General features: G+C 39.6%; 1 protein-coding gene across 1 annotated transcript in view; it reads right to left on the bottom strand.

The window, feature by feature from the left end:
• Positions 1-25,176, bottom strand: part of si:ch211-127i16.2 (probable flavin-containing monoamine oxidase A) — a 212,643-nt gene that overhangs the window by 145,794 nt on the left and 41,673 nt on the right. Inside the window, exons 7-8 of the mRNA XM_055154170.1 lie at positions 24,825-24,914; positions 16,523-16,607 (exon numbers count right to left, since the gene is read on the bottom strand). Coding sequence (XP_055010145.1) covers positions 16,523-16,607; positions 24,825-24,914 — 175 coding nt within the window. The remainder of the gene's footprint in view (positions 1-16,522; positions 16,608-24,824; positions 24,915-25,176) is intronic.

The following is a 25,176-nucleotide window of genomic DNA, read 5'->3' as shown; positions in this document are numbered from 1 at the left end:
AACTACACAATTCTAGCCCGGCTGACACCACCTACTGCCTCTGCTCAATTTTATTTTTCTCCAGCAACTAGGTCAGGAATCAGAATACACTAGACGGTTTGCAAAAACTCCAGAAGTGCGAGTTCGAGCCAATCAGAGAAGAGCCATACATCCTGTGTTGGCAACGATTCCCAAGATCCCAGGATTCCCAGGATTTAAAGCCAGAACAAAGAGAATGTTTGGTGAATTTTATCAAGGGGAAAGACGTTATTGTCCTTCTTCCTACGGGATTTGGGAAAACCTTAATACACCAGTTAGTCCCGTTAGTGGTGCATTACATACATCACAACCAAATAACAGCAATTGGTTAAATTAAAAAAGTAAAAAATGCTGCGAGGTCAGACAGTTTCCACGAAGTGAAACTGGCTGATGAATCAGACTAAGAATGTCGTGCTAAATGGACTAAATAAAAGTCCAGTCCTGCTAAAAAAAAAGTAAAGCCCTGCTAAAAAATGAAACAGGCATGAAAGAAACACACCTACACACCAACTCCAAGTAAATGTTTTGACCCTAAAAGATAAAAAAAATATATATATTAAAACATGATTAAAACCTCTGAAAATAAACAAACATCACGCGTCTCCTGTAGTTCAAATATTTATATTAGAAAACCGCCAATCTCATCCATAGGCTCCCGTTTACCCGGTGAACCATGCAAAATTCAACACTCACCACGGGGACAATTTTCTCATTTGGCTCTTCTTCGTCATGCATAAAGATATCAGATGCCCTGGAAATATAAACGCGTCATAAATCATGGAGGAGGGGGGAGCCAAAGAGTGCGCAGTCAAGATGGCCAACTGCTTACGGGAGATGGATGGATGAGAACGGAGAGATATTCGGGATCCAGGAACAGGTGATGGATGACAAACGCCGCATTCATATCCAGGATTAGCATTTTTGCACATGACTGCTAGCCGAGTGTGGCGTTTAATGCCAAAGCCCACGCTCCCATGGTTTTATGTGTGCTATCAGTCATTCATAGAGAGGTGATGGGGAAATTTATTAGCGACGTCAAAACAAAAAGGAATCTTACGGGGAAGGGTTGTAGATTCTTGCAGATAATTCAGTTGGTTGTATTGTCATGTTTTATAAGAAGAAAGTTTGATACAATGAATACAAATACAAATATAAATCACCTACTGAAGGTCCTATATTACACAAACTTGACCCTTGTGAGAGTTGAGGGCCTGTTTACACGAGAACGCTTGCGGGTAAAAACGACTGTGGGGAAGTTGGCCAGAGTGGTCAGAGTAGGAGGCAGATGACACAAAAAAGGTGTCTTTACGCAGACAAAATTTATTTTAAAAACAGACTTCTGGGGTTCACCAACAAAAGTACAAATAGACAAAAAATAAGTAACTCAAAGCAAAAACACCAAACACCTGCACAGAATTCTGCCCCCAATTGATGACACCTGCTTGCCTTTTATACTCCACCCAGCAGGAAGTACCTCCCCCAGGTGAGTATCTTTCTTTTTTTTTCAAATATACAACATAATATACAATGGTATAAACAAAACACTGGAGACTTAAGAGTTCATATGCTCACAGGGCTCAATCAGCGCAATTAATAACATACATATGCATTACAGTGTAAATATATAAATGTACATGTACAAATGTAGAAAAGTAAATAAATACATTCATATTTCAAATTCCATACAAAATGCTTTTGTTTTCAAGGCTTTGGGATTTGTGCAGTAATTTAGAGAATTTATATAAGAGGACAAGAGGGACTGAAACACGACAAATTTGGGTTTCTGACAAGAAAATTTACAGCAATGAATATGAAACTTTGATAGGATTAGGATTAAATCCCAGGTGAGTATCAGTCCCACGTAAAGCAAAGCAAAACGTGTCATTCCAAAATCAAAATATTTAACATAAACTAAGGTGAATTTAAAATGAGAAAAAGGCCCACTTTGTCACAAAAAAAGTGCCTTTTGTTTAGACGGTGATGGCATTTTTGGAGCTTAAAAGTGTAAAAATCCAAAACCACCTTCCAGAGTGGAAAAGTTGAGTATGCTCTGTCTATACTGCCCAAGACGCAAAACTCAGATCAGATCTGCTCATGTCGTGTACGCATTTACATCACATACATACAGAACACAGAAACAAATATGTCGGATCATTTCCACGCATCAGACCTTCAAGTTGCATCGGCAGCTCTAATAAATTTACAGGAGACGTCCCAACAAATGTACAGAATATGCAAAGATACAATTAGGCTACGTTCAGACTGCAGGGCTTAATGCTCAATTCAGATTTTTTTGTTAAATCTGATGTTTTTGCGAGGTCGTTCACATTTCCAATTAAATGCGACTTGTATGTGATCTCCAACGTGAACATTAAACGGCCCAAAAGTGCTCCTCCGCATGCGAACTAGAGGACACGACGACGTCAACCGCAGCGAGCGTGCTCAGTGTTTTTGGAAGTTGTCCAAACATGGACGCGAGCATTGAGCATCTGGAGATTTTGAGAAGGAGATTGAAAAGGAGAAGAACGAGGTTTTTGGTCATGGCGTTTTGTGGGGCAGCGGCAGCAACGTCTGTTGAAAGGTACGTGTGGATGCAGAGACATAACCAAGAGTGGTGAGTGGTGATGTGCTTCATTTCAGTGACACAGAGTTCATTAACAATTTTTGCCTACTTCAGGGCAGAATAGTGACTTTTGTGGCTTGTTGATAACGTGTAGGTCGGATGAATGCGCTCTGGCCGTTCAGACTGAAGTCGCATGTCAAAAGATCAGATATGTATTGTGGCCTGGGTCGCATTTAAAAAAATTGGATCTGTGTCGTTCAGACTGTCATTAAAAGATCAGATACAGGTCACATAGGGGCCCAAAAATCTGATTTGAGTCACTTCAGGCTGCAGTCTGAACGGAGCCTTAGTGACCAGAGAAGGATCTGCAATCACCTCTGTCAAATTCTGGACGCACCAGTTCGTCACAGGCGAGTCAGCCGGATATGGACAAGACCTGGAGAACCAGTCGATGGTGGGACAACTTTGCGGAAGGAGTAGCTGATGAAAATGAAAATGTGACGTGAAAACTTCAGTATGTCCAAAAAATGCCCTTGTTGCTCTAAGTGAAGAACTTCAGCATGGATACCCAATCGAACTCCACACACTTTTGCGTCACCGTATGCACGCAGATTTCCTCCCAAAAATGCTCATCTAAACGTGGAATAAAAAGTGAAAACGCGACGCCACTTTTGCATCTTCTGTTCAAACCATCATCATATAAACGTAGCATTAGTCGTGTTAGAATGTTGTAACCTCCTCGAAAACATAGCTGGAGTTGTGTTTTGTTTCATTCACACATCTGAGTATTATTGTTATTAGTCTGTTTACATCTCTGAAGCTCAAAATTCTCAATTCCACCTTGTGATGTCTTGCAGCGGTAGTTTTAAAGTAAATATCTACTTTTTGCAGCACCAAAAGCAAAATTTTTCACAATTTCTGTATATGCAAGTAGCACTCCTGCCCCCAAAGTACATTTTGTTCAGTAGAGTTGGACAATTCCAGGGCAGAAATCATCCAAATGATTCTAGTGAAGGTGTATGGAGTTTCAAAACAAGGTCACAAAATCACAAGGTGGAACAGGGTGTTTTCTGTTTGACAAAGTTTGAGAAGAACTCTAAAAATGCAGGATTTTTATGTTAAACGTGTGAAGGAAACCAAACAACTCCAGGTCTGTTTTTGATGAGGAAACAACATTATGACATATCTTAGAAAATAGCGTAATGTGCAAGGGCGCAGGTTTGGTTTCAGCTTTTATTTTATGAATTCTTTCAAAAAACACACAGAGTCTGGGCAGGTCCAAAATAAGTGAGAGGTTTCATTTTTCATTTCACAAAATGTACAGTTTGTGTCCATTGTCCTTCTAAGATGATTGTTTAGCGGATAACAGCGATGTAGAAGTTTGTAGCAGACTTCCCTTTGGTTGTTGGTGATGAGATATTTGTGAGGTCATGTCCGTACATTTTTCCGTGGAATATTGTCAATATTATCGGGCACGAGTAGGGCTCTGTTTGGGAGGTGCACTTGTGGCGATAGTCGCTCTTTTTCCGCAGCAACTCGTTATAAGGCAAGTTTAATTGAAGATGAAGCCAAGTAAGCTCCTTTAGAAAAGTTTTTCAAAGTTTGGTACAGCGTCTTCACTCACGCCTGCTCAAGCCGACATCTTCAGGTGCGGCCCTGTCCTGCCATTTCCCCAGTTTAGGCTGCTGGCACCACTAATTACATCACTCTTTTGCAGCCATGTCACTGAATACATCTCAGAACGTCTAATAAACAAAATGTGAACTAAAACATGTTAAATTAATACTACTTGAGTATGGAAAAATATCGGACTAAATGTATATTTTTGTTTATTGAAATAAAATGGCAAATACTGGTAGAGATTATTTTGTCTTCCCCAAATATTGGTTGTGACATGTCCCCACCGTCCCTATGCAAATCTACGCCCTTGGTAATATGGACCCAATAAATTACAAAAAATAATATTTATGAAATGTTCAAAATGACTAGTATTATAAAGGTAACTTGACTGTAGCTTGTTTCCATGGAAATGTTTCACTGTATGAATTAAAATTATCTATCTTGCACTTATCCAAGTACAGGTGTTTTCAAAAATCAAAAGAAAAAAAAAAAGAAAAAGGTTTGCCTTGCCACCCGTGAACTCAATTAAACTAAAGTGCAAAAAAGTTCACAATTGTACCAATTTATCTCACAATTTTAAACAATTATATTTTTGAATTTAAAATATATCTATGTTTTGATTTATTTTATTTTATTTTATAAAATATGCTACTGGTGCTGGCACTGGCAGAGGGATTTTTGCAATACAGGACAGATTCAGATAATACAAGTTTGTGAAAGGTAAAAGGTTGAAAGAGACAGAATATTGTCCTCCAACATAAAACAGGCCACTGAAAGTTTGACGCGAGTGAAGTCCAGGGCTGTTATATATTCAATTCAATAGAAATAACCAAGGCCTTGGAATCTTTGTGGACTCGCTGTGCAGACTCAAAAAAGGATCAAGTTAGCCAAAAATTAAACTAGCAATGGTTTTATCTAGAACTTCTTCACAAACTCTCATTACAAAGAAAGAAAGAAAGAAAGAAAGAAAAAAGAGGGCTAAACATAGGATGGTAATAGGTGCTCGACATGACTGCAGACTGTATAATAAATGGATATAGCTAACCCACGAGCTGCTGCGTTCCAAATAGGAAATGAGCATGGCCACGCTTCCGGCTCCATCAACTCTGGCTTAAATTTACTTTCTATTGAAAAAAAACACTCCTCCTCTCTGCTCTTTGTGTAACTGCCGCTGTCAGGCTTGTCACTTTGGTCTTAAAATATTTGTATTAACCTGTCCTACATGATCCTGGTGTTTTTGTTTGACTAGTTTGTCTGTAAATAAATATATATGTACATTTACTGTATATACAAGTGGCATTAACTTCAACAGCCTTACTTCGTATTAGCTTGTTGGTTGTTATGGTTGGTTGATTGAGGTTGGAATTCCAAATATGGAACGCCGCTCCAAATTCACCTTGCGAGCCTTGATGAGCTTCATTTGACTGGAGTAACGTCACACTCAGATAATGCATTCTTTATACAGTCTATAGATACAACCACATTAGGGCCATGAACGATCATGCAAAATCTTACTCAGGTGACAGTTGACACCTCAGCGCTGCACAGTGGACTTCATCAATAACAGAACAGTGACAGAACTGAACTTGGTTGTATGTTACTGTCTCCTGTCTGGACATCGGCTGCAATATCCAGACTGCAGGTCATAGAGGAGGAAGGGCATCTTTGTCCTCAGGGATGTTTGCCTTCTCAATCAAACTCCTCTGACACGGGACCACCTGACTCGTCCTATGACCTATGCTCCTGTTCTTCCACATGAAGACTATAGTATTTTTTTAACTATAAGTCGCTCTGGAGTATAAGTCGCACCAGCCAAAAAATGTGTAATGAAGAAGAAAAAACATTTATATGTCGCACTTTTTGGGAGAAATTTATTTTATAAAATCAGGGACCAGGAACTGACATTTTATCTTGAAAGGCAACTTATAGTAATAACAATAGAACAGAGAACAACAGACTGAATAGGCGTTAATATGTTAATGTAACATATGAACAGTTCTTCAGATAACTATAGCATAAACAATATAACATAAGTTTACCAAACTCTCCATCTCACTCCAAATCACTAAATCCAATGAATTCTTCATCCTCGGTGTCAATTCTGAGCAACTCCATGCAACTTCGGTTGTCACAGGAGTCCATGCTTTGTCATCCAGTGACTTCCACAAAAGTTGCATGGTGCAGTCGCCCAGTTGCAGTGAAGCTGTGTCCTCCATTCCCACCTTCCGTCAGTCCCTCACAAGTTTCTTGCTCACATCAAACTTTCTTTCTGCTGCTTGATTACCATTTTCTGCTGCATATTTCACTACCTGCAGCAGAACAGTAGCTTTTTCTGTTGGAGACATGCACAGAAAACTGATACACAAGCCTAGAGCGCCCTCTCACGGCTGCCAGTCTGAACATTTTAATATCTAAGTCGCACTGGAGTATAAGTTGCAGGACCACCCAAACCATGAAAAAAAGTGCGACTTATAGTCTGAAAAATATGGTACACAGAGTTGCCCTACAGTTATTTTATTAAAATTTTTTGTCCATCTGACGGATTATTATCTGTTATTTTGCTATGAGACTTGAGGGATTACCATAGACTGTACATATACATGGACATAGCTAGCCTGCTAACCACCAAGTTTCAAACAGGCACGAGTGCTCCTATGTTCTTGGGCTGCTCGATGATTATTATTATGACCTGGACATGGTTCGATTGCACTCACACTGGACAAACATACTGTGTTTTAGGTCCTAGTGTGAGTGCACCCTAAATCGTTTCAACTCGAATATATGAGTTTGGAGATCATTTGACACACAAATCAAAATCGCAATCAAAATTCAATTGATTGCACAGCCTAACTATGTTGTGTTTTTCATTCTAATTGAAATGTGGCTCGATGTAAAAGTACTCTGAGTATTCAGAATACATTACTCTGATTGGACCATGTATTGGAATATTTTACAAAACACATTTTAATGCAGGTATTCAATATTCTGTAACTTAACTAAGTACATTTTCAAAGTATTCTTCCCAGTACTGAATGTTACACAGTATAAAGTTATAAATATCCACGGAGAGCAGCTGGTAAAGGACCCTTCACTTTAAATGTGTGTAGTAAGAATGCATCAGGTAAGTGAACAATGTGTTTGGACCCTTTAAAACACTTTATACCTTACAGCAAGAATAGAAAGCTGATATCATCTTGAACATTAAAATTTCACACTCGTAGACACTAGATACTGCTTTTGGAGAATATGTCACATCCTCTTCTCTGGCACTTACAAGCCTCTCGGGGGACAGCCATTTTGTGGAAATTAGAAAGAAAGCTGCTAGAGACCACTTCAAGCTGCATGGCCCTTTTAAGCTTTTTGTAAGAGTGGTCTCGATCGCGGTGTGCTTCAGAAAAAAACTGTCAAGCTCCAGACACGAGACTCTACAAGCGTCTGAGGTTATCCACAGCCTCGCCATCATTAAAGGTGTATTGTGTAACTTTTCTGGTAGAGGGTCCATCAAATACTTTTCTGCATGGAGATGTTATTGTTTTGTCTGGAATGTTTCACAGTATGGCATTAAAACCTTTCTATCTTCATGAAGACAAAACCAGACTAAGTTACAGGTCAGTTCAGGTCCGGTAAGGCCTGTTTTTCTCGGTATTTTTGAGCTATAAAACCACCTGGAATTGAATAAATGTAAGGTAGAGCTGTTTAATGTCATACTGTGGAACATTCCAGGCACTTTGATTTTAAGTTTCTGCTGATATCTGATTAGGGCTGAGCGATATCGGGAAAAAGATTCATACTGATCAATCTCAATTTTCGATTTGATCTTCTCCCATCTTATTAATAACATAGAGAAAAGGGTGTTAGGACTACTACACTTTTATTTCATGTTGACAGGACCAATATTTGCTGCGGTAATTCATATTTGAAGTTTGTAGTGAGTTTGAACAATAGATTAAACCTAAACCTACATTACTCTTAGTGGCAGAAACACATGCAATGTCCACATACTACATGAGGTCTTACATTTCACTCAGTTTCTAAACGGTGAGAAAATAGCAGTTTACTTTCATAACTTGGATTATAAAGATGAGAAGCACCAGAGGAGAGAAAGAGGAGAAAAGGTGGGGAGATCAGAGAGGAAGGAGAAGGCAACACACACACAGACTGGACTTTAAGTCAAATTGTGCAGCTTTAAGTTCAAACTTCAAACGCAAGGACATGTAAGGAGACATAAAGAGACACGCTGTGGCCCTGACTCTGAGCTTTCACTTAAACGAGAGAGCAGAGCTGACTCGAAAATACGCTTGCCTTATCATCAAGATCAACTTAAGTTTAGATGGCAATCTATGGATCTGGCAATTTTTGGCACCTTTGGCACAATCTAAACCGAGACTAGAGCAGAGACTGAAAATATAAGTTATTTCCTTTAAACACAAACAGCGTATGGTAAAACATGATCCAAATATGTTTTGTAACTATCATTTATCATTTAAAGGAACTACAGAACAGAAAACAGAACAGAAAACAGAACAGAAAAAATACAAGGTTAATATTTTGAGATGTTTTGGGCCAGTAAATCGTCTTATTATAATAGGGCTGGGCAAAAATAAAAAATATTAATATTAATCGCATGTTATATGCAAAATCAATTAATGAATTAAAAAGCAGCATATAGTGACTTTTATTGGAAATGTAAATGAAAGAGCCACACATTTGTTGTGCAAACAGCATTTCTTTCAGAGTTGAACCCTCAGAGCCTTCAAGGTTTTCAATGAAGGCTCAAGAAAATATACTGAATAAATTTTTGTACTACTAATATATTCTTCCAGTATTTTTTATTCAGTTATTAATAAACACTACACTAGTAATAATATCTAGATCATAGCTATAAACTTGGACTGATATTTCTTGGGAAATAAAGGTTATTTATAACCTTTTATAAGTTAATATAATGGAATGGAAATGGACCAATCACAATTTTTCTTCCAATGGTATCTGGGTAAATCGGCGACTCTCCCTGCAGCGCTGAACCGATGGCTGGAACAAAGTTTGAGATTGACAATTGTCTTAGCCAATCATATTTCATTGTGTTATGGGCGGGATCATATCACGAAATCTTCCGGACCTTCGTGAATACCCTGTAATAGCGTCATGTAAGCGAGACCGCAGCGACGAAAACCGCACTGGACACCTTTGTTTTGACTCCTCGGGGGCGTCTGGAAGAAGGAGAAGACAAAAACCCGTGAACCGGAGCACGCGGCGGCTCTCAGACACATCACATGGTCAGGAAAAAGTGAAAAAAGTGAAAAAAGTATAAAGGAAAGACGTCAAATATAAAGAAAAGCTCGCAGTGGACTTTTTCAAAATAAAAGCCACTGAGCAACAGACGTTTACAATAAAAAAATAAGTAAATAATAAAAACTGCATTAACGGCATTAAAATAATTGTCGGCGTTAATGAATCGATTAGTTAACGCAAAATTAATGCGTTAACGTGCCCAGCCCTATATTATAATAATTTTTTTTGTTTTGTTTTGTTTTTAATATTGGTGCTGATATTGGACACCAGCATCATACTGGTGCATCTCTAGCCACGATTAGTTGATTCATCAGCCCTACTTACAGGAGATGCAGACAGTACACAGCAGACTTATTTTGACATCAAGAGCTGCTAATACAATATATGTGTATTGGAACAAGACTCAAATACATGGGAAAAATCAAGTACAAGCCCTTTAAGTTATTGGTTACTCTCTGGGCTCTTGAGGCAGCGGAGAGATTGACTATGCAAACTCCAGTCTCTAACAAGATTTATTTATAGACTTATATGTCTCCTGGGGGAAGCAACTTACCATCATTATGAACTAGAAAAAAAAGTTTGAGAAAAGTAACGTCAGTGAACTTTCTGTAAACTAGAGTGATATGTGACAGCAAATACATTATAAATACAGTATATATTAAAAAAAAAAGTTTCAACTTCCAGATCTAATTAAACAGCCCATGTTACGCTATTTCTTATTCTATGTTATAATGTTTCCTCATCACAAACAAACCTGAAGTTGTGTCATTTCATTAACACACGTTTAGTTTGCATTCTTCTCTAAAATGGAAATCACTCGGCTCCACCTTATGATGTCAGTGCTCCATTGTGTTTTTAAACCGCATGCGCCATCACTAATATATTAAGGATTACTCAAAACATGTGTGAATGAAACAAAACACAACTCTATGGATGTTTTTGAGGAGGTAACAACATTCTAACATGGTTTAAAGCTCACAAGAGTAGCATAATATTGGACATTTAAGTGCAAATATGAACAAATATACAAATGCAAATATGAAATAATACACTCAATACACTTAGGCCACATTCAGACTGCAGCCTGAAGTGACTCAAAATCCATTTTTTCGCCCCTGTACGACCTGTATCTGATCTTTTAATGACAGTCTGAATGACACAGATCTGATCTTTTTAAATGCGACCCAGGCCATTTGGATATGTGCTCCTAAAACCGATACATAATGTGCTGTAACAAGCACCTTTTGCGAGCCAATACAGCCCAACACTGACGCGTTTGCTCACTGAAATAGGCTGCTAAAGACGTCTTTCCTCCCTCGAGAGTGATACAAGTAGGCGCTCAGAAACACAAATGTTCTTCTCGTCATACACAAATTGTGTATGAACTCCATGTGAGTGAAGCAGCGACGCACATTGCAATCCCACCACTCTTGGCTGCGATCCCGCACCCACACGTTCCTTTCTACGGACATTACTGCCACTGTCCCACAAAACATCACGGCCAAAAACCTCGTCCTTCTCCTTCTTAATCTCCTCCTTAAAACAAATAATCTGTAAATGTTCTGGCTCCGGTACGACAGCAGCTTTAAAATCACCAGGTGCTCAATGCTGCGTCCATGTTTAGGCGACTTCCGTAAACACAGAGCACACTCGCTGCGTGTGACGTCGTCGTGTCCTCCAATGCGCATGGGCCGTTTAATGTTTACACTGGAGTTCACATACAAGTCGCATTTAATTGGAAATGTGAACGACCTTGCAAAAAAATCTGATTGCACAAAAAAAAAATCTGAATTGAGCATTAAGCCCTGCAGTCTGAACGTAGCTTTTAACTTGTCAAAGCCTCTTAAAGTGCTACACTGTGGTCATTATTAATTAACTTCATAGAGAAAAAAAAAACAGCCTGTAATATTTCATCATTTTTGCACTTTTTCACATTTACCAGTACATTTGTGTTTTGTATTTCTGACTATCAAAATGTCATATTATTGCCAGAATGTCATCACCAGAAAAAAAATAAGAAAACTAAGAAAATACTTTCAGTCAATACTGTCAACCCCAAAGTTTAGCAAAACCGTGAATATGAGAAGTTTAATGACAGAGAGAGCGAGAGAGATACTTTATTGATCCCGAGGGAAATTCAAGTTTTGCTGCAGCATTTCCACTGTGCCTCTCAGTGTCCTTTGTGTTTCAGTCAAAGGTCTCAGTGCAGTTTAACAGGAGGACTGTTCAGGGAGGGTTTGCAGATCCTGTGGAAGAGCCAAAGTGTCCCGCAAAGTGTCCCTATTTCAAATCGGTTCAATACGGTTCAATAAAAAATAAAGTCTAAATCATGGCTGTTAGTAAAATGTAGCGGCTTATTGACCAACCTTATAGCCGCTCGGGAAGATCAGAGTGGGTCCTAGAGTCGTAGGTTGTGACGCGTGCATGAAGGCTATTGCAAATCCAGAATGCATTTTGTATATTATCCAACAGACATACAGCTATCCCAGCGCAGAGAAGAAGATGGATAGAACCAGTTAGAGAATAAAGGGTGAGTATAGAAAAGGAGTGGCGGTCAACAAAAATTACAGCTACCCAGCCCTGACCCTCAGTCAAAACTGGGTAACAGGTAAGTGCACACTTTTAAATCCTTCCACAGGCACATGCACGCGCACCTGCCCGCGTGAGCCCCGCCCCCTCTGCACCAGAGCAATACACCCACACCCTCAACCACACCGTGCACCAGTCCTATCTCCTACATAAAATATACCAAGAAATACTCTTGGCGATATATCGATACAGCTGGCCACAATATCGATACTGTATAATCACATTAAACAACACAATATATCGATATTTAGATATTGTTGCACACCCCTAGTAAAAAGCTTTTCCTAGCTCTTTAACTAGCCTCTTGCACGTTCTCCATAGTTAAAGGAAAAACAGCCAACAGTCCCTTCCATGTGTCCTTTGAGCTGCACATGCTGTATTTCTTAGTTAGTTAAAATCCCACGATGTGATTTTAAAAACTTGGCTCCAAAAGCCAGGCAGCTACAAAAACAGAATCTGTGTACAGTGTGGAGGCTTTTCTACACTGATCTGAAGTGGACCCATTTGCTTTTACGTTGTCCTCTCACCGTAACAGTCTGTTTGGAGGCAGAACACGCGCCTGGAGGAAAGCCAGTGGAACAAGCCCATTATTTACCAGAGCAGGTGGACCACCATTGGAATGGAGGAGGCTGTGAATACTGTGTTTTTATCACTGTAAGCAAAGCATGGAGTTTGGCCATTGATTCTGACAGAGCAGCTGTGGACACTCTAAATGGAATACAGTTCTAAATGATAGCCAGCTACTGTCAAGTCAACAAAGGTTTTAGCAAACTTTTTTGTTTGTTTTTAGTTCTCCTGGATACTTTTATAGCTTATGTCTTGTGCTTTTATAATTTGCTACTGAAGAAAATAATCATACTACAATCAACTACATAATGCTAATGTGTGTTTTTTTGTTTTGTTCTATCTAATAACATATGACTTTCTAATCTTTCACAATCACTTTCATTCTCTCTTCACATGCAGCTCTACAGGTTCTCAACTTTTTTCAGCTGTGATCTCTTTAAAACACGCGTGTCAAATTCTAATTCACAGAGGATCAAAATTAAAAACTGGGACTAAGTTGTGGGCCAAACTAAATATTTACTGTAAACTTTCAACAACATCTGCATGTTTTCTCTTCTTTCCAGATATATAATGTTAAACCTTTTATTATTAAATGTGTAATAATAGTTTTGCTTAATCATTGAATCCAGAACAAGCATAATATAAAATAAAAACACAATTTTAAATAAATAATGTCTCTGTACTCTATCTGTAGTCAGCGGGGCATCTCTAATATATAATTAATATTTAATCTCGTGGGTCAAATATAATTATATCATGGGCAAAATTGGGCTCCTGGGCCTGAGTTTGACATGTCTGCTTTAAAACATTTTTTTTAAAATTTATTTTATTTATTTATTTATGAATTTTTAATATAGTGACAAACATACAAAAAATATGTCGTAAGTCTAAAAACTCAGGAGCTAGCCTCTTGCACATTCTCCATGGACATGGGATAAACAAACAGTTTCTTGTGTTCATTCCATCAAAGGTATTACCTCGAAAGGTCTGCCGTATTTGCTGCCACATATGGTGTAAAAAAAACAAACATTAGCAACTCAAATGGCCTTAGCTAGAGCCTCTTGCATGGTTGCCATGGATATGGGAAAAAGTGATGTGTTAATTTCACAAAATCCAACAGTCCCTTCCTTGTCCTTTGAACTGGACATGCTGCACTTCTTAGTTGGTTAAACGTGATATGATGTTAAAAATTGAGCTCAAAAAACAACAAAACAAAAGAGTTTCAAAAGCTGCTCAACCACACCATTGCAGTGTGGTATCAATAATATTCCACAGTATGGAATAAAAAGTGTTTATCTCCATTGAGAATGTTCCTAAGTAGGGATGGGCAATCAATGGCATTTTATTAATCGATCACTGGGAGAATTAACAATAAATCTTTGATTAATCATTCATGTTTTTCTATAATAAGTATCATAATTATTATTACTTTTACTAATCTGCATAAATAAACTCAACTTTAAAACATATAAACCATGACCACTATCATCCCGTTTGAGATTAGATTGTGTTTAATTCAGCTTTGCACAAGTGTTACAGAAATGAAACTTAAAACCACATGGCTAATTTGCATAAACTAAGCGGAGGGAAAAAATGATGCGGTTCAGCTTCTGTCAGACTAAAGGACACGACTCAGTGGAATATATTTGTTCTTTCTGTCACAAAGGGGTGTTGATGCTGAAGGTGAGTCTGTTCTGTGTTTGTCGCGATGTTTTCAAAGATCGTACGTGTGCAGGTTTAGCGCAGCTCTTTATGTTGCAGTAACCGGGATACTGCATAAACACCATGCACCATGACGAAACAGGGACACTGATGTGCATGTAAACACACACGGAGTGGTGCAGTGTCTCCAAGGAGGTGTCAGAGCCCAAACGTGGGACTGAGGCTGCAACTCCAGTGTTTGTGTAAGACGCAGCAGCTTTGTATCTACGCACAGAAATCTAAATTCGGTTTGTCAATTAGAAATGAATGTAATCGATGAAATTCTTAATGATCAATTACTATGATTAGTCGACTAATCATGTCCATCCCTATTCCGAAGTACAGTAACTTTTCATTTCCATGGAAACATGACACCACCTCTAGAAGTGCACATATTATCACTTTAATAACCACTGTCATTCTCAACTCTCTATATTGAGAACCACAGATTCAGCCAACAGCACACATCCCCTCTATAGTTCTAGTATGAACTCCAGAGTGGTTGGAGCAGGTCTGTGTAGCCTGGGTTCATTTGTCCTCTGAGATTGTGTTTTCTCTGAGCTGACGATGACGTATTTGGCACCACGCACTTCCCTCCGCACTGACCCAAACATGTCACATTAGCCCTCAGTTCAACTCCCGGCTTCAACACCCTCTCTGCTACTCTGTCAAGATCTGATCCACTGATACTCAGCCACAGGCCCACATTAGGAGACAAAGTGACTGCCACCACGCTGAAAAACACATCGTCTACACTCAAAATGATGTCTGTTTTGGAATATGGATGAAAATTGATCTGATCTGGTAGACAGAGACACTTTATCTGTGTTTAAAGTTCCTGTATTACATAAAATTGTGAGCTTTAAGCCGTGTTAGAATGTTTTTAACTCGTCAAAAACATACCTGGTGTTTTGTGTCATTAACATATGTTTGAGTACCATGTTTTTCAGACTACAAGTTGCACTTTATTTCATGGTTTGAAGGGGTCCTGTGACTCCAGTGCGACTTATATGTTAATATTTTCACACTAACAGAGGGCGCTCTAGGCTTGTGTGCTCATGTACCAATGTCACTTCGCTCTACTGCGCATGTCGGCAGCAGAAGAAAGAGAAAGAGCCACTGTCCTGTCTGGTATCATGTCAGTCGATCGCACCTTTACTGCTGTACCACTGACAAGTTAAAATTTAAACAAACATAAAGACAACTGAAACCATCCTGTCAGGATTCAGAAAGGTCGAAATAATTCTAACTGGAACTGATGCTGAGTCTGGCGACAGATAAGCAGAAGAGGAAGCGGCGCTCTGTTTACCTCCAGAGGTCACAGAGTTGCTCAAAAGTGACACAGAGGATGATGAATTCAGTGGATTTCAATGATTTGAAGTGAGATGCAGAATTTGGTAACTTGTTCTGTTCTGCTGTTTATGCTATATTTATCTGAAGAACTGTTCATATGTGATGTTAACAGTCTGTCGTTCTCTGTTCTATTGTTATTACTAGAACTTGTATTTGAAGAGGAAATGTCTGTTCTTGGTCTCTGATTTTATCAAATACATTCCCCCTAAAAAATTTTCCCCACATTCTGAACATTTTTGGTTCATTGGTTTGAAGCAGTCCAGAGTTTTTCACTTTTTAGCGCATTCTTTTTTAAGCATCTTAATTATTCACCACGATGAGTTTATAAAGGCTTTTAACAACTTTCTGTTTTTGCCGTTATGGTAAAGCTAACACCTCTCCTAATAACAGATGCAGCGGTCCCAATAGTGCGGCATTTTCTTTGTCAAAAATATGTTTGTTTAAATGTTTTTTCCCGTCAGTCTATGCTGGAATTTAAGTACAGTCGACAAGCACTGTTAGAGATTCAGAAAAGCCCCAAAGAACACTTGGACTTTTCCATTTATTATTATTTATTTATACACTTGTAAGTGCGAAACACAATTTCGATTCTGCATATGTTTCGTATGAAGAATTGACATTAAACTAATTTGAATCTGAATAATAAAAATCCTTTAGAATTCGATGCAGACAGTACATAGCAAAGTAAGAGCCAAGAAAGCGTGTCTGTGGAATCAGTGTTCGGTGCATTGGTGAAGCACATTTGAGAATAGTTTGCCTTGTGCATGAATGAAGATGTGCTTTAGTGCCTTGGCAGAGGTCGCAGACTGGGACACTGACCTGCCAAATGAGGGGGACAGGAGACAATCACAGCCCTGCTCAGGAACGTCCCACTGGAGGTCTGAACACGAGCCCACTCTGAGTCCTGGAAACACAAACCAAAGTACATGAGGGAGGGTGGAAAATAAGGAAAACATGATGAAAGTTAAAGTAAACAAATAAAATGGACTTTAATGAGCTTTTAATCATATTATAATGGTTGTGATCTGTTATATATGTTTTTGGTTGGTCGTCATGGAGATGGTATTGCTTTGCCAGGAGTGCTCTACAGTTTGACATTAAAGGGATAGTTTGGGTTTTTTGACATAATTTTTTGACATAAATCTGTATGGCATCCCTGTCAGCAGCGTCGTGCATCCACACTGACTTAACCCCGACAGCGTCTGGTGAGCCGAGATACTGGCCGGTTTCAGTACTGAAGAAAGTAGTCCGGCAAGTTGACTGGGGACATTAAAATAAAGCGTTTTCCTTCTCAAAACAATATGTGTCCAAAAGAGTCATACATTTGCATCACAAAACCTTTGTCAAAAAAAGTTAGACCTCATAATCGTTTGGCACTATTTTCTCTCCGTTCGCATCACTGCGTGTGGTGCACTGCACTGCACCGCCAGGTGTCAGCCACGCACGGATCCATCACTTTCTTCAGCTTTTTGGCAATGTTTATGTGCTCAGACCACTGCGACGTGAGCGAGCTAAGCTTGTATAAGCTATATAAGAATATATCCAAAAAAATGGTGCAGACTTGTGATTATCCTGGCTATAACAACAAAAATCTGGCTGAATCTCCACACACATTTCACCATTTTCCTGTCACGGACTTTGCGCTGAGGAAACTTTGGTTTCTTGCCTTAGGCTTCAATGTGGAAACCAAAGATAAAAAAGCTTCATGTGTGCAGTGTGCAATTCAGCGACAAAGATATGTTCCTTCATTCCCAGGACAAAGGAAAAAATTTGTTTAGAAGAGCACTGCTGTACCTGCACCCCAGGTAAGAACAAAGAGGTGCCGCTCTGTTTAGAAGCGGACAGGCAATTAAGAATCAGCTAGTAATGTTGTGTGCCGCAAATCACTCAGTGTCATATTACCAATGAAGCTTCTACAAAACACAACGTGATATGTAGACTGTTATTATTACTGTCAGGGACTACGTGGACGTGTGGATGATTCTGTGTTTCTATTAGTAGTCCATGCTTCCAGTCACAGTGTAGGCTCTATGTTCGCTGGACACGAGTTTATAAATGACGTGATGGGTGAGTGTTGGTCACCTGGTCTATCATGGCTCCAGCTGTGGCTCCAGCTTTAACTTGTACCACTACTCTGTCTCTCTTCTCTCTCTGCACATTCTGACTCCATCTGGCGATTTTCAGCATCAGTATATTTGTGGTCATAAAGATCTCCCCTTGGCTTTGTGCCAAAGGCAAGGTCTTCAATAAGTCGTAATCAGACATGTTGTCGCTAACATTCCGAGCAGTGAACAAAGTGAAACAGGCGCGGCTGTCACCTGGCGGCAGCGCGCAGTGATACAAACAGAGAGAAAATAGTGCCAAGCGATTATGAGGTCTGACTTTTTCGAGGAGAAAGGTTTTGTGATGCAAATGTATCACTCTTTTGAACACACAAAAATGCTTTATTTTCATGTCCCCAGCCAACTTGCCGGACTACTTTCATCAGCACCAAAACCAGCCAGTATGAGTCTTTGTGGATGCACAACACTGCTGATGGGGATGCCATACAGATTCATGTCAAAAAGCCCAAACTATCCCTTTAAACTTCTTCATCTCTGTGGAGACAAGCTGATGACACCAAAAGGCCAAGTTGCAGGTCATAACTGAAGAAACGCAAGACCCACACACAATTTTCAAGATATTTTATTTACTTATTTTTATTTATTTTTTTTTTTTTGCAATGATAACGTAGAATAAATGCAATATATACACTATCATACCATAGTTTCAAAGTCAAATAATTCAAAATTCCTTTGATAAACCCCATGTAAATATCCTCACATAACCTCAGCAGTGTCCTGTCCTCTGCTCTGTGGTGGGTTCAGTTGAGTTGCCAGTTAAATTGCCCATGAGCTGTGAGTGAGAATGTGTCAACTTTGTCTGCCAATAAGAGCAGCACCTGTCACCGAGAGGCTAAAATGTGAGGGGTGAAACCACAAGGAGCGCTGAGGGACTGCTGAGACTAGCTTCACAAACAGAAGGGAGAGACTGGCAAAACAAGAGAAGAAGTCTAACTAACCCAGCTAAGGCACTGGTTAAAGTGTCTGGAAAATAACTACTGCACTGCCCTGAACACCGTCTGAAATAATAGTCTCTCTCAGTTAAAGGTCCTATATTCCAGACAATTGACTCTTTGAGCTTTAAGTCATGTTAGAATGTTGTTACCTCCTGAGTTGTTTGAGTAACTCTTTATTATTAGTCTCTCTACATCTCCAAAATCTCAAAATGCAATTCCAAGCCTGAAATTGTCCAAATGGTGTGGAGGTGAAGGTGTATGGAGTTTAAAAACACAGTGGAGCACTTCCTGTATTACCACATGACATCACAAGGTGGAACAGGGTGTTTTCTGTTTGAGAGAAGAACTCAAGCTAAGTGTGGTTGAGGATCAGGCCAATTTAAAGGAGATATATTGTGCAAAATTGACTTTTAAGAGATAACGTATTTTTCGGACTAGAAGTTGTTCCAAAGTGTAAGTATAACAATAGAACAGAAAACAACAGACTGTTAACGTCACAACAGTTCTTCAGATACCGTATTTTCCGGGCTATTATACACGCTCTTAAACCTCGCACCCCATCCAAAAATGACCGCGTGCCCCGCAAGCCAGAGCGCCCTATACATGAATCCACTCGGGTGGCCCAGCATGACTTCAGTAAACCACCAAACCACACCACCCGCAGCGCACGCAAACACGCACGGAGCAGACAGCGACCGCACAGCGAAAAACACCCGCAGTCACACTCATCACTCCACGCGGACGATGAACAGAGGAACGAACCGAAAAAACGAGTGCGATGTGTCACTCTGAGCCACAACTGAACAACTGAGTCACTGCGAACACGCCAACAATCCAGCGGTCCCAGACAGCACCCTCCCTACACGCCACAACTGAACAAAGCCCAGAGTCACCGTGAACGCCACAAACAAAGTCCCACTGACCCATCCAACTGTTGTGTTTCGTTTAAAGTCCGGTGCGGCTTATTTGTGAAAAACGTTTGAAAATAGACCATTTAATGACAGTGCACCTTGTAATCCAGAGCGCCTAATAGAAAATACAGTAACTATAGCATAAACAACAGAACAGAATAAGTTTACCAAACTCTCCATCTCACTCCAAATCACTAAATCCATTGAATTCGTCATCCTCGTGTCACTTCTGAGCAACTCTGTGACCTCTGTAGGTAAACGGAGAGTTGCTTCCTCTTCTGCGTCGCTGTAGTCTGGTCTTTCTGAATCCCAACAGGATGGTTTCAGTTGTCACTGCTTTGTTAGTCCACCCAATGACTCCCAGGAAAGTTGCATGGTGCACCCTCCCGGTTGTCACAAGTTTCTCGCTCACTCCAAACTTTCTTTCTGCTGCTCAATTACCGTTTTCGGCTGCAGATTTCTCTACTTGCAGCATGTAATCTGATTTTCTTTTGGGGGCATTTGTGTTCAGTTTTCTCAGTCGTCTTTATAAGTTTGTTTAAATGTTAAATATTCAGTGGTACAGAAGTAATGATGCAATCGAATGACATGATACAGACAGGACAGAGGCTCTTTCTGCAGGATGGTGGTACAGGAGTAACAGGAGTAGCAGATACTGACACACAAGACTACAGCGCCCTCTCGTGTCTGTCAGTGTGAACATTTTAATATCTAAGTTGCACCGGAGTATAAGTCGCTGGACCACCCAAACCATGAAAAAAAATGTGACTTACAGTCTGAAAAATACGGTAATCATATTATAATTGTTTCCCACTATTCCCTTACTAAGAGTGATTTGTGCATGTTTGAGTAAACTTTATTCTCCTGTATTAAGATATCATTGCTCCGTTCTCCAATTGTATTTTCTTAATCGTGATCAGAGATGGGTAGAGTACTCAAAAATTGTAGTAACGTAACTTCACAATTATATTACTCAAGTAGAAGTACATTAAGTAGTGGTCCAAGGAAATACTCAAATAAGAGTAACTTAAAGAGTCAGGATGTAACATCTGATTTATAATTTGAAGTTCATGTAATGTTAAGAACAGATAATGCACATACTCTGGTATTTTCAATGGAGAGAGACAAAATAAAATGAGACAAACTAAGGGCCTGTTTAAACAAGAATGCTTGCAGGTAAAAACGGCAAAATATTTTATCAAATGTTTATATTTTTGCAGCTTAAAACGCAAAAATCTGAAAACAACCTCCAGAGTGGAAAAGCTGAATATGCTCCACCATCGTGTTTCTGTCTACACTGCCCAAGACGCAAAACTCTGGTCAGATCTTCTCACGTCGCGTATATGTTTACGTCACATACATACAGTACACAGAAACAAACATGTCAGATGGCATGCACACCCAGTCGAATTTCACACATTTCTGCATCACCGTAAGCACACAGCTTTCCTTCCAAAAACACTTGTCTAAACGCAGAATAAAAAGTGAAGACGAGACGCCACTTTTGTGTCTTCTGTTCAGACCGTCATCATATAAACATAGCCTAAATCTTATCTGAAGGAATGCTGCAAGAAATACAAGTGTTCAAATCATTTCATGTCCACATAAAGCTTCTGTCACTTGTAGTTGGTGGAGTGTTTGTCCACTGATCTGAATTTTGGATGTTTGAATCCCTCTCTCGACATAAACATCGTTGGTTTAGCGGTCGGATCCACTGGCCCACAGGTCGGCGGCGCCATCAGTGAAAGCTGCCCTTGTGTCCTTGAGCAAGACCCTCACCCACCACCTCCTTAGTGTCTGGGCACTACATAAAAATGTGACCATTTACTGTAGACTTACTCATAGGGGGAAGAGGAGCCACAACTTTCATTCAAGTAAGACTACTGTTACTTCAACAAAATATTACTCGAGTAGGAGCAAAAGTATGCTGTTGAGGATACTCTGAAAAGTATAATTACTTTAAAACGTTAATCAAGTGTTGTTAAAGGTTAATGTTAAAGGTGCATTGTGTAACTTTACTGGCGGAGGGTCCATCAAATCCTTTTCTTCACAGAGGTGTTATTGCTTTGTCTGAAATGTTTCACAGCATGGCATTAAACCTTTTTATCATCATGGAGATCATTATACCAAGTTACCAAGCTCTGTGGAGAGGCAACCATGCATACAGTCAGAATGTCTATTGCTCGATGTATTTTTGAGCTATAAAACCACCTGTAACTCTTTAATGTCATACTGTGGAACATTCCAGGCAGAGCAACGACATCTCCATAGAAACAAGCAGGTGATGGATCCTCAACCAAAAAGTTATATAATACAGATGTCGATTTTTTTGTTCTGATACAGTGAGTCTTTGGCTCTTAATAAAATCATCAGTTTCAACATTTGTGAATTTATGTTTTGGATATTTTACGGGAAAGTACAATGTAATCAATCTGAAAATCTGTCTCTCGTAAATCAGGCCCTTGATGATGCATTCAGTGGGAGAAGGAAAATGAAGTACCATTTATGACTTAAAGGTACACTTTACATTTAACATTAACACATACTTAACATTTTTGGTGGAATGTCCGTCAAAAACTTTTCTCCACGGAGGTGTTACTGCTTTGTCTGTATGTATAGTATGGTAGACCAAACCAGGCCAAGTTACAGGTCAGATCTGCAAAGAGGCGATCCCGCTAACAATCCGAATGCCTGTTTTTCTAGGTTTTGTCAAGTTATAAAACCACCTGTAATTCAATAAATGTAAGGTAGAGCTGTTTAATGCTATACTGTGGAACATTCCAGGCAGAGCAATGACGTATCCATAGAAACAAGCAGATGACAGACCCACAACCAAAAAGTTACACCGTGCACCTTTAAAACACCAAAATAACTGTGTCCCTGCTTACGTACTTGTAAAAAATATATCAAATTAAATAAAAGTCAAAAAGAGTTGAAGTAGTTGGTTTGTTTTTTTTTTCGTTAGTTTTTTTTTTTTTTTTAACCTTAATTAAAATTGTGTCAAAGGAAATCATCCAAACAAGAACAAAATAACATACAAACAAACAAAAAACATGGTAGTGACGTTACATTTCTTCAGTTGGATTTACTTCAAAGGCATCATGTACTTAACAAACAGAACTTTTCCTTCAGTTCTTTTTTTTTCTTTTCTTTTTTCTGTCTCCACTTATTTTTCAAAGTCTCTCCTCAGCTGCTAATCATTTCTCAGTGCTACTTCAAGGTTCATAAGTCTTTTTTCACCTGGTGTTAAAACTGTGAATACTTGTCCAAGTCTTTAGAATGCTGTTCCAGTTCCACTGCCAAAAGTTGAGCAGAAGCTGGATATGTATAGATGTATAGATGTATAGATAGAGAATAGATAGATATATGTGTGAAAGACACGTAAAAAAAAATTAATAATAATAATTTTTAAAAAATTAGATCAATAATAGATTAATAAGAATAGATTATTAATAATTATTTGTGTAGCCACATGGTATTTTCATAGACTAACACATCATGTCTCTGGCAGGTTACGTAAACTAGAGTGCACATTAGTAATATTTGTGATTTCATTTACAGTTCAAACCCTGCAAAGTTTTTTTTTAGGTTAACTAGACCTACAGAAGATCAGTGTGTTTTTCTGACAGGAGGGGGCGTGGCATCACGATGGCAGCTCTCCATTGTGATGTTGGGTCATCGGAACGACCCTATTCTGGATTCAAACAGAATGTAGAAGGAACTGGCTGCTCAGGCTAAGGCCCCGTCCACATTAGTACGTATTTGAATCGTTTTCGTTGTGGATGCAGTGTTCGTCCAAATTAATCTGATTGAAAATGGCTCCAGAGACGTAACAATCTGATGCCGCCAGCATTCATCTGAGTACAGATCTGATCTGGCACTGTGTGGATGCCTCAAAACGCTGGTACACTGAAATGTTGATGTAGATGTATGCATCGCAAAGTAGATGTATGCATCGTGAAGTAGCTAATTCAGGGCGAAAATGCTAAGAAGCTATAATATATGTCCATTCATATATACGGTCTACAATAAGGAGCTGTTTTTTGAGCGCTTAGTTTATGCAAATTAGCCATGTGGTTTTAAGTGTCGTTTCTATAAAATGTAAACAAATATGCTCAAAGCTGTGTAGGGAAGACTTGTGGACACAGAAACGAGTCAGTCCTCACTCTGAGCCGCCATGCTCGTCTTAAAATCCAGTGTTACGCTAAGCAACAACTGAACCTCATCATCAGTTCATGAAAAAACCACCTCCCTTGGCTCAAAATCAGCTGTTGCAACTTCAGACTTCCTTGTTTTTACCGCTCACGTGACGTCAGGACATCCTGATGATGTGACACCAGCCTATCACGTGACTAGCTTTTCAGGAGGTTTTGCGTTACTGTGTGGACAGGGAACACTTTAATTGCGGATCCAGAAACGACGTGTCTGGACGCAGATCATTTCCGATATTCTGATATGGTGATACGCGGATTCGTTTCAGTGTAAATGGGGTCTAAAAAATGTGTTAATGTACACGTAGTCAAAATCATACTTCAGAACATTCTCCATGGAGATAAACAGCCAAAGAAACAACATGGAAAGAAGCAGGAGAGCACCATCTTCCAGGCCAAATATAAGAGTCAGGTTTGTGGAGATGCAAGCCTGCTCACAGTAAGGACACATGTTTAACACAACTAAACAACTAAACACACTAAACACAAACTAAAATGCAAAATAAAACACATTTTTATCTTTGAAATAAAATCATAGCAAAGCATATCGAAGTGCCTTGGATCTCCCTTTTTTTATCCAGTAAGTCATTTGCCCACTTGGGATCTCCGAAGAGCACCTGATCTCTTATTATTTTACTTCAGCGGTGATCCAGCGAGCGCTTTAATTACCATTTACTTCTTCATATTTTTATCTTTGCTGATTTTTTGCTAAAAAGTTACATACTGTGGCTTTAAAGGTGCATTGCGCAACTTCCCTGGTGGAGGGTAGTTGAACACTTGGGGTTTCAACCACCTGTATGAACTCCCTGTATTCATTTATATTGCGTCTGTGTGCTACGGAGCAGAAGACAGAAGACAACCTCCTTCTTCTCCACCCCCCACGAGGCAGCTCTTCTCTGCGTGCCCCCCTCCCTCCGCTGTGACACGTTACCGTACTGTACCTGCCGCACGGCCCTGACGGCGCAGCCCAGCCGGACGTTCTCCCTGCCCACGAGGTCGGCCAGGCGCTCGCTCAGCTGCTGGGCGCCCCCCTGTGGACGAGCAGAGATGACACTTTAGAAGACTTGCACACGCGCCGCAGGCCCGCTGGGCATGGACGCCGGGGGGAACTGCGCGCGGGGACTTGTGTATGGATGTTGTTTTCGAGATGTGAGTGAAAGGGTTTAGTTAGCCAGACAGCAGGGGGTTCAGTGTAGAAAGAATAAAAAGAATAATGTTTTGAAATTCTGAAAAATAATATAAAAAATACATAAATAGAATAAAGTTAGTGGAAAGCATTTAGTTAAGACAGAC

The sequence above is a fragment of the Boleophthalmus pectinirostris genome, unplaced genomic scaffold, assembly GCF_026225935.1.
Source record: "Boleophthalmus pectinirostris isolate CB_2022bp ecotype Guang Dong unplaced genomic scaffold, ASM2622593v1 HiC_scaffold_18, whole genome shotgun sequence".
Lineage (NCBI taxonomy): Eukaryota > Metazoa > Chordata > Actinopteri > Gobiiformes > Gobiidae > Boleophthalmus > Boleophthalmus pectinirostris.
This window is presented reverse-complemented; position numbering and strand designations above follow the sequence as displayed.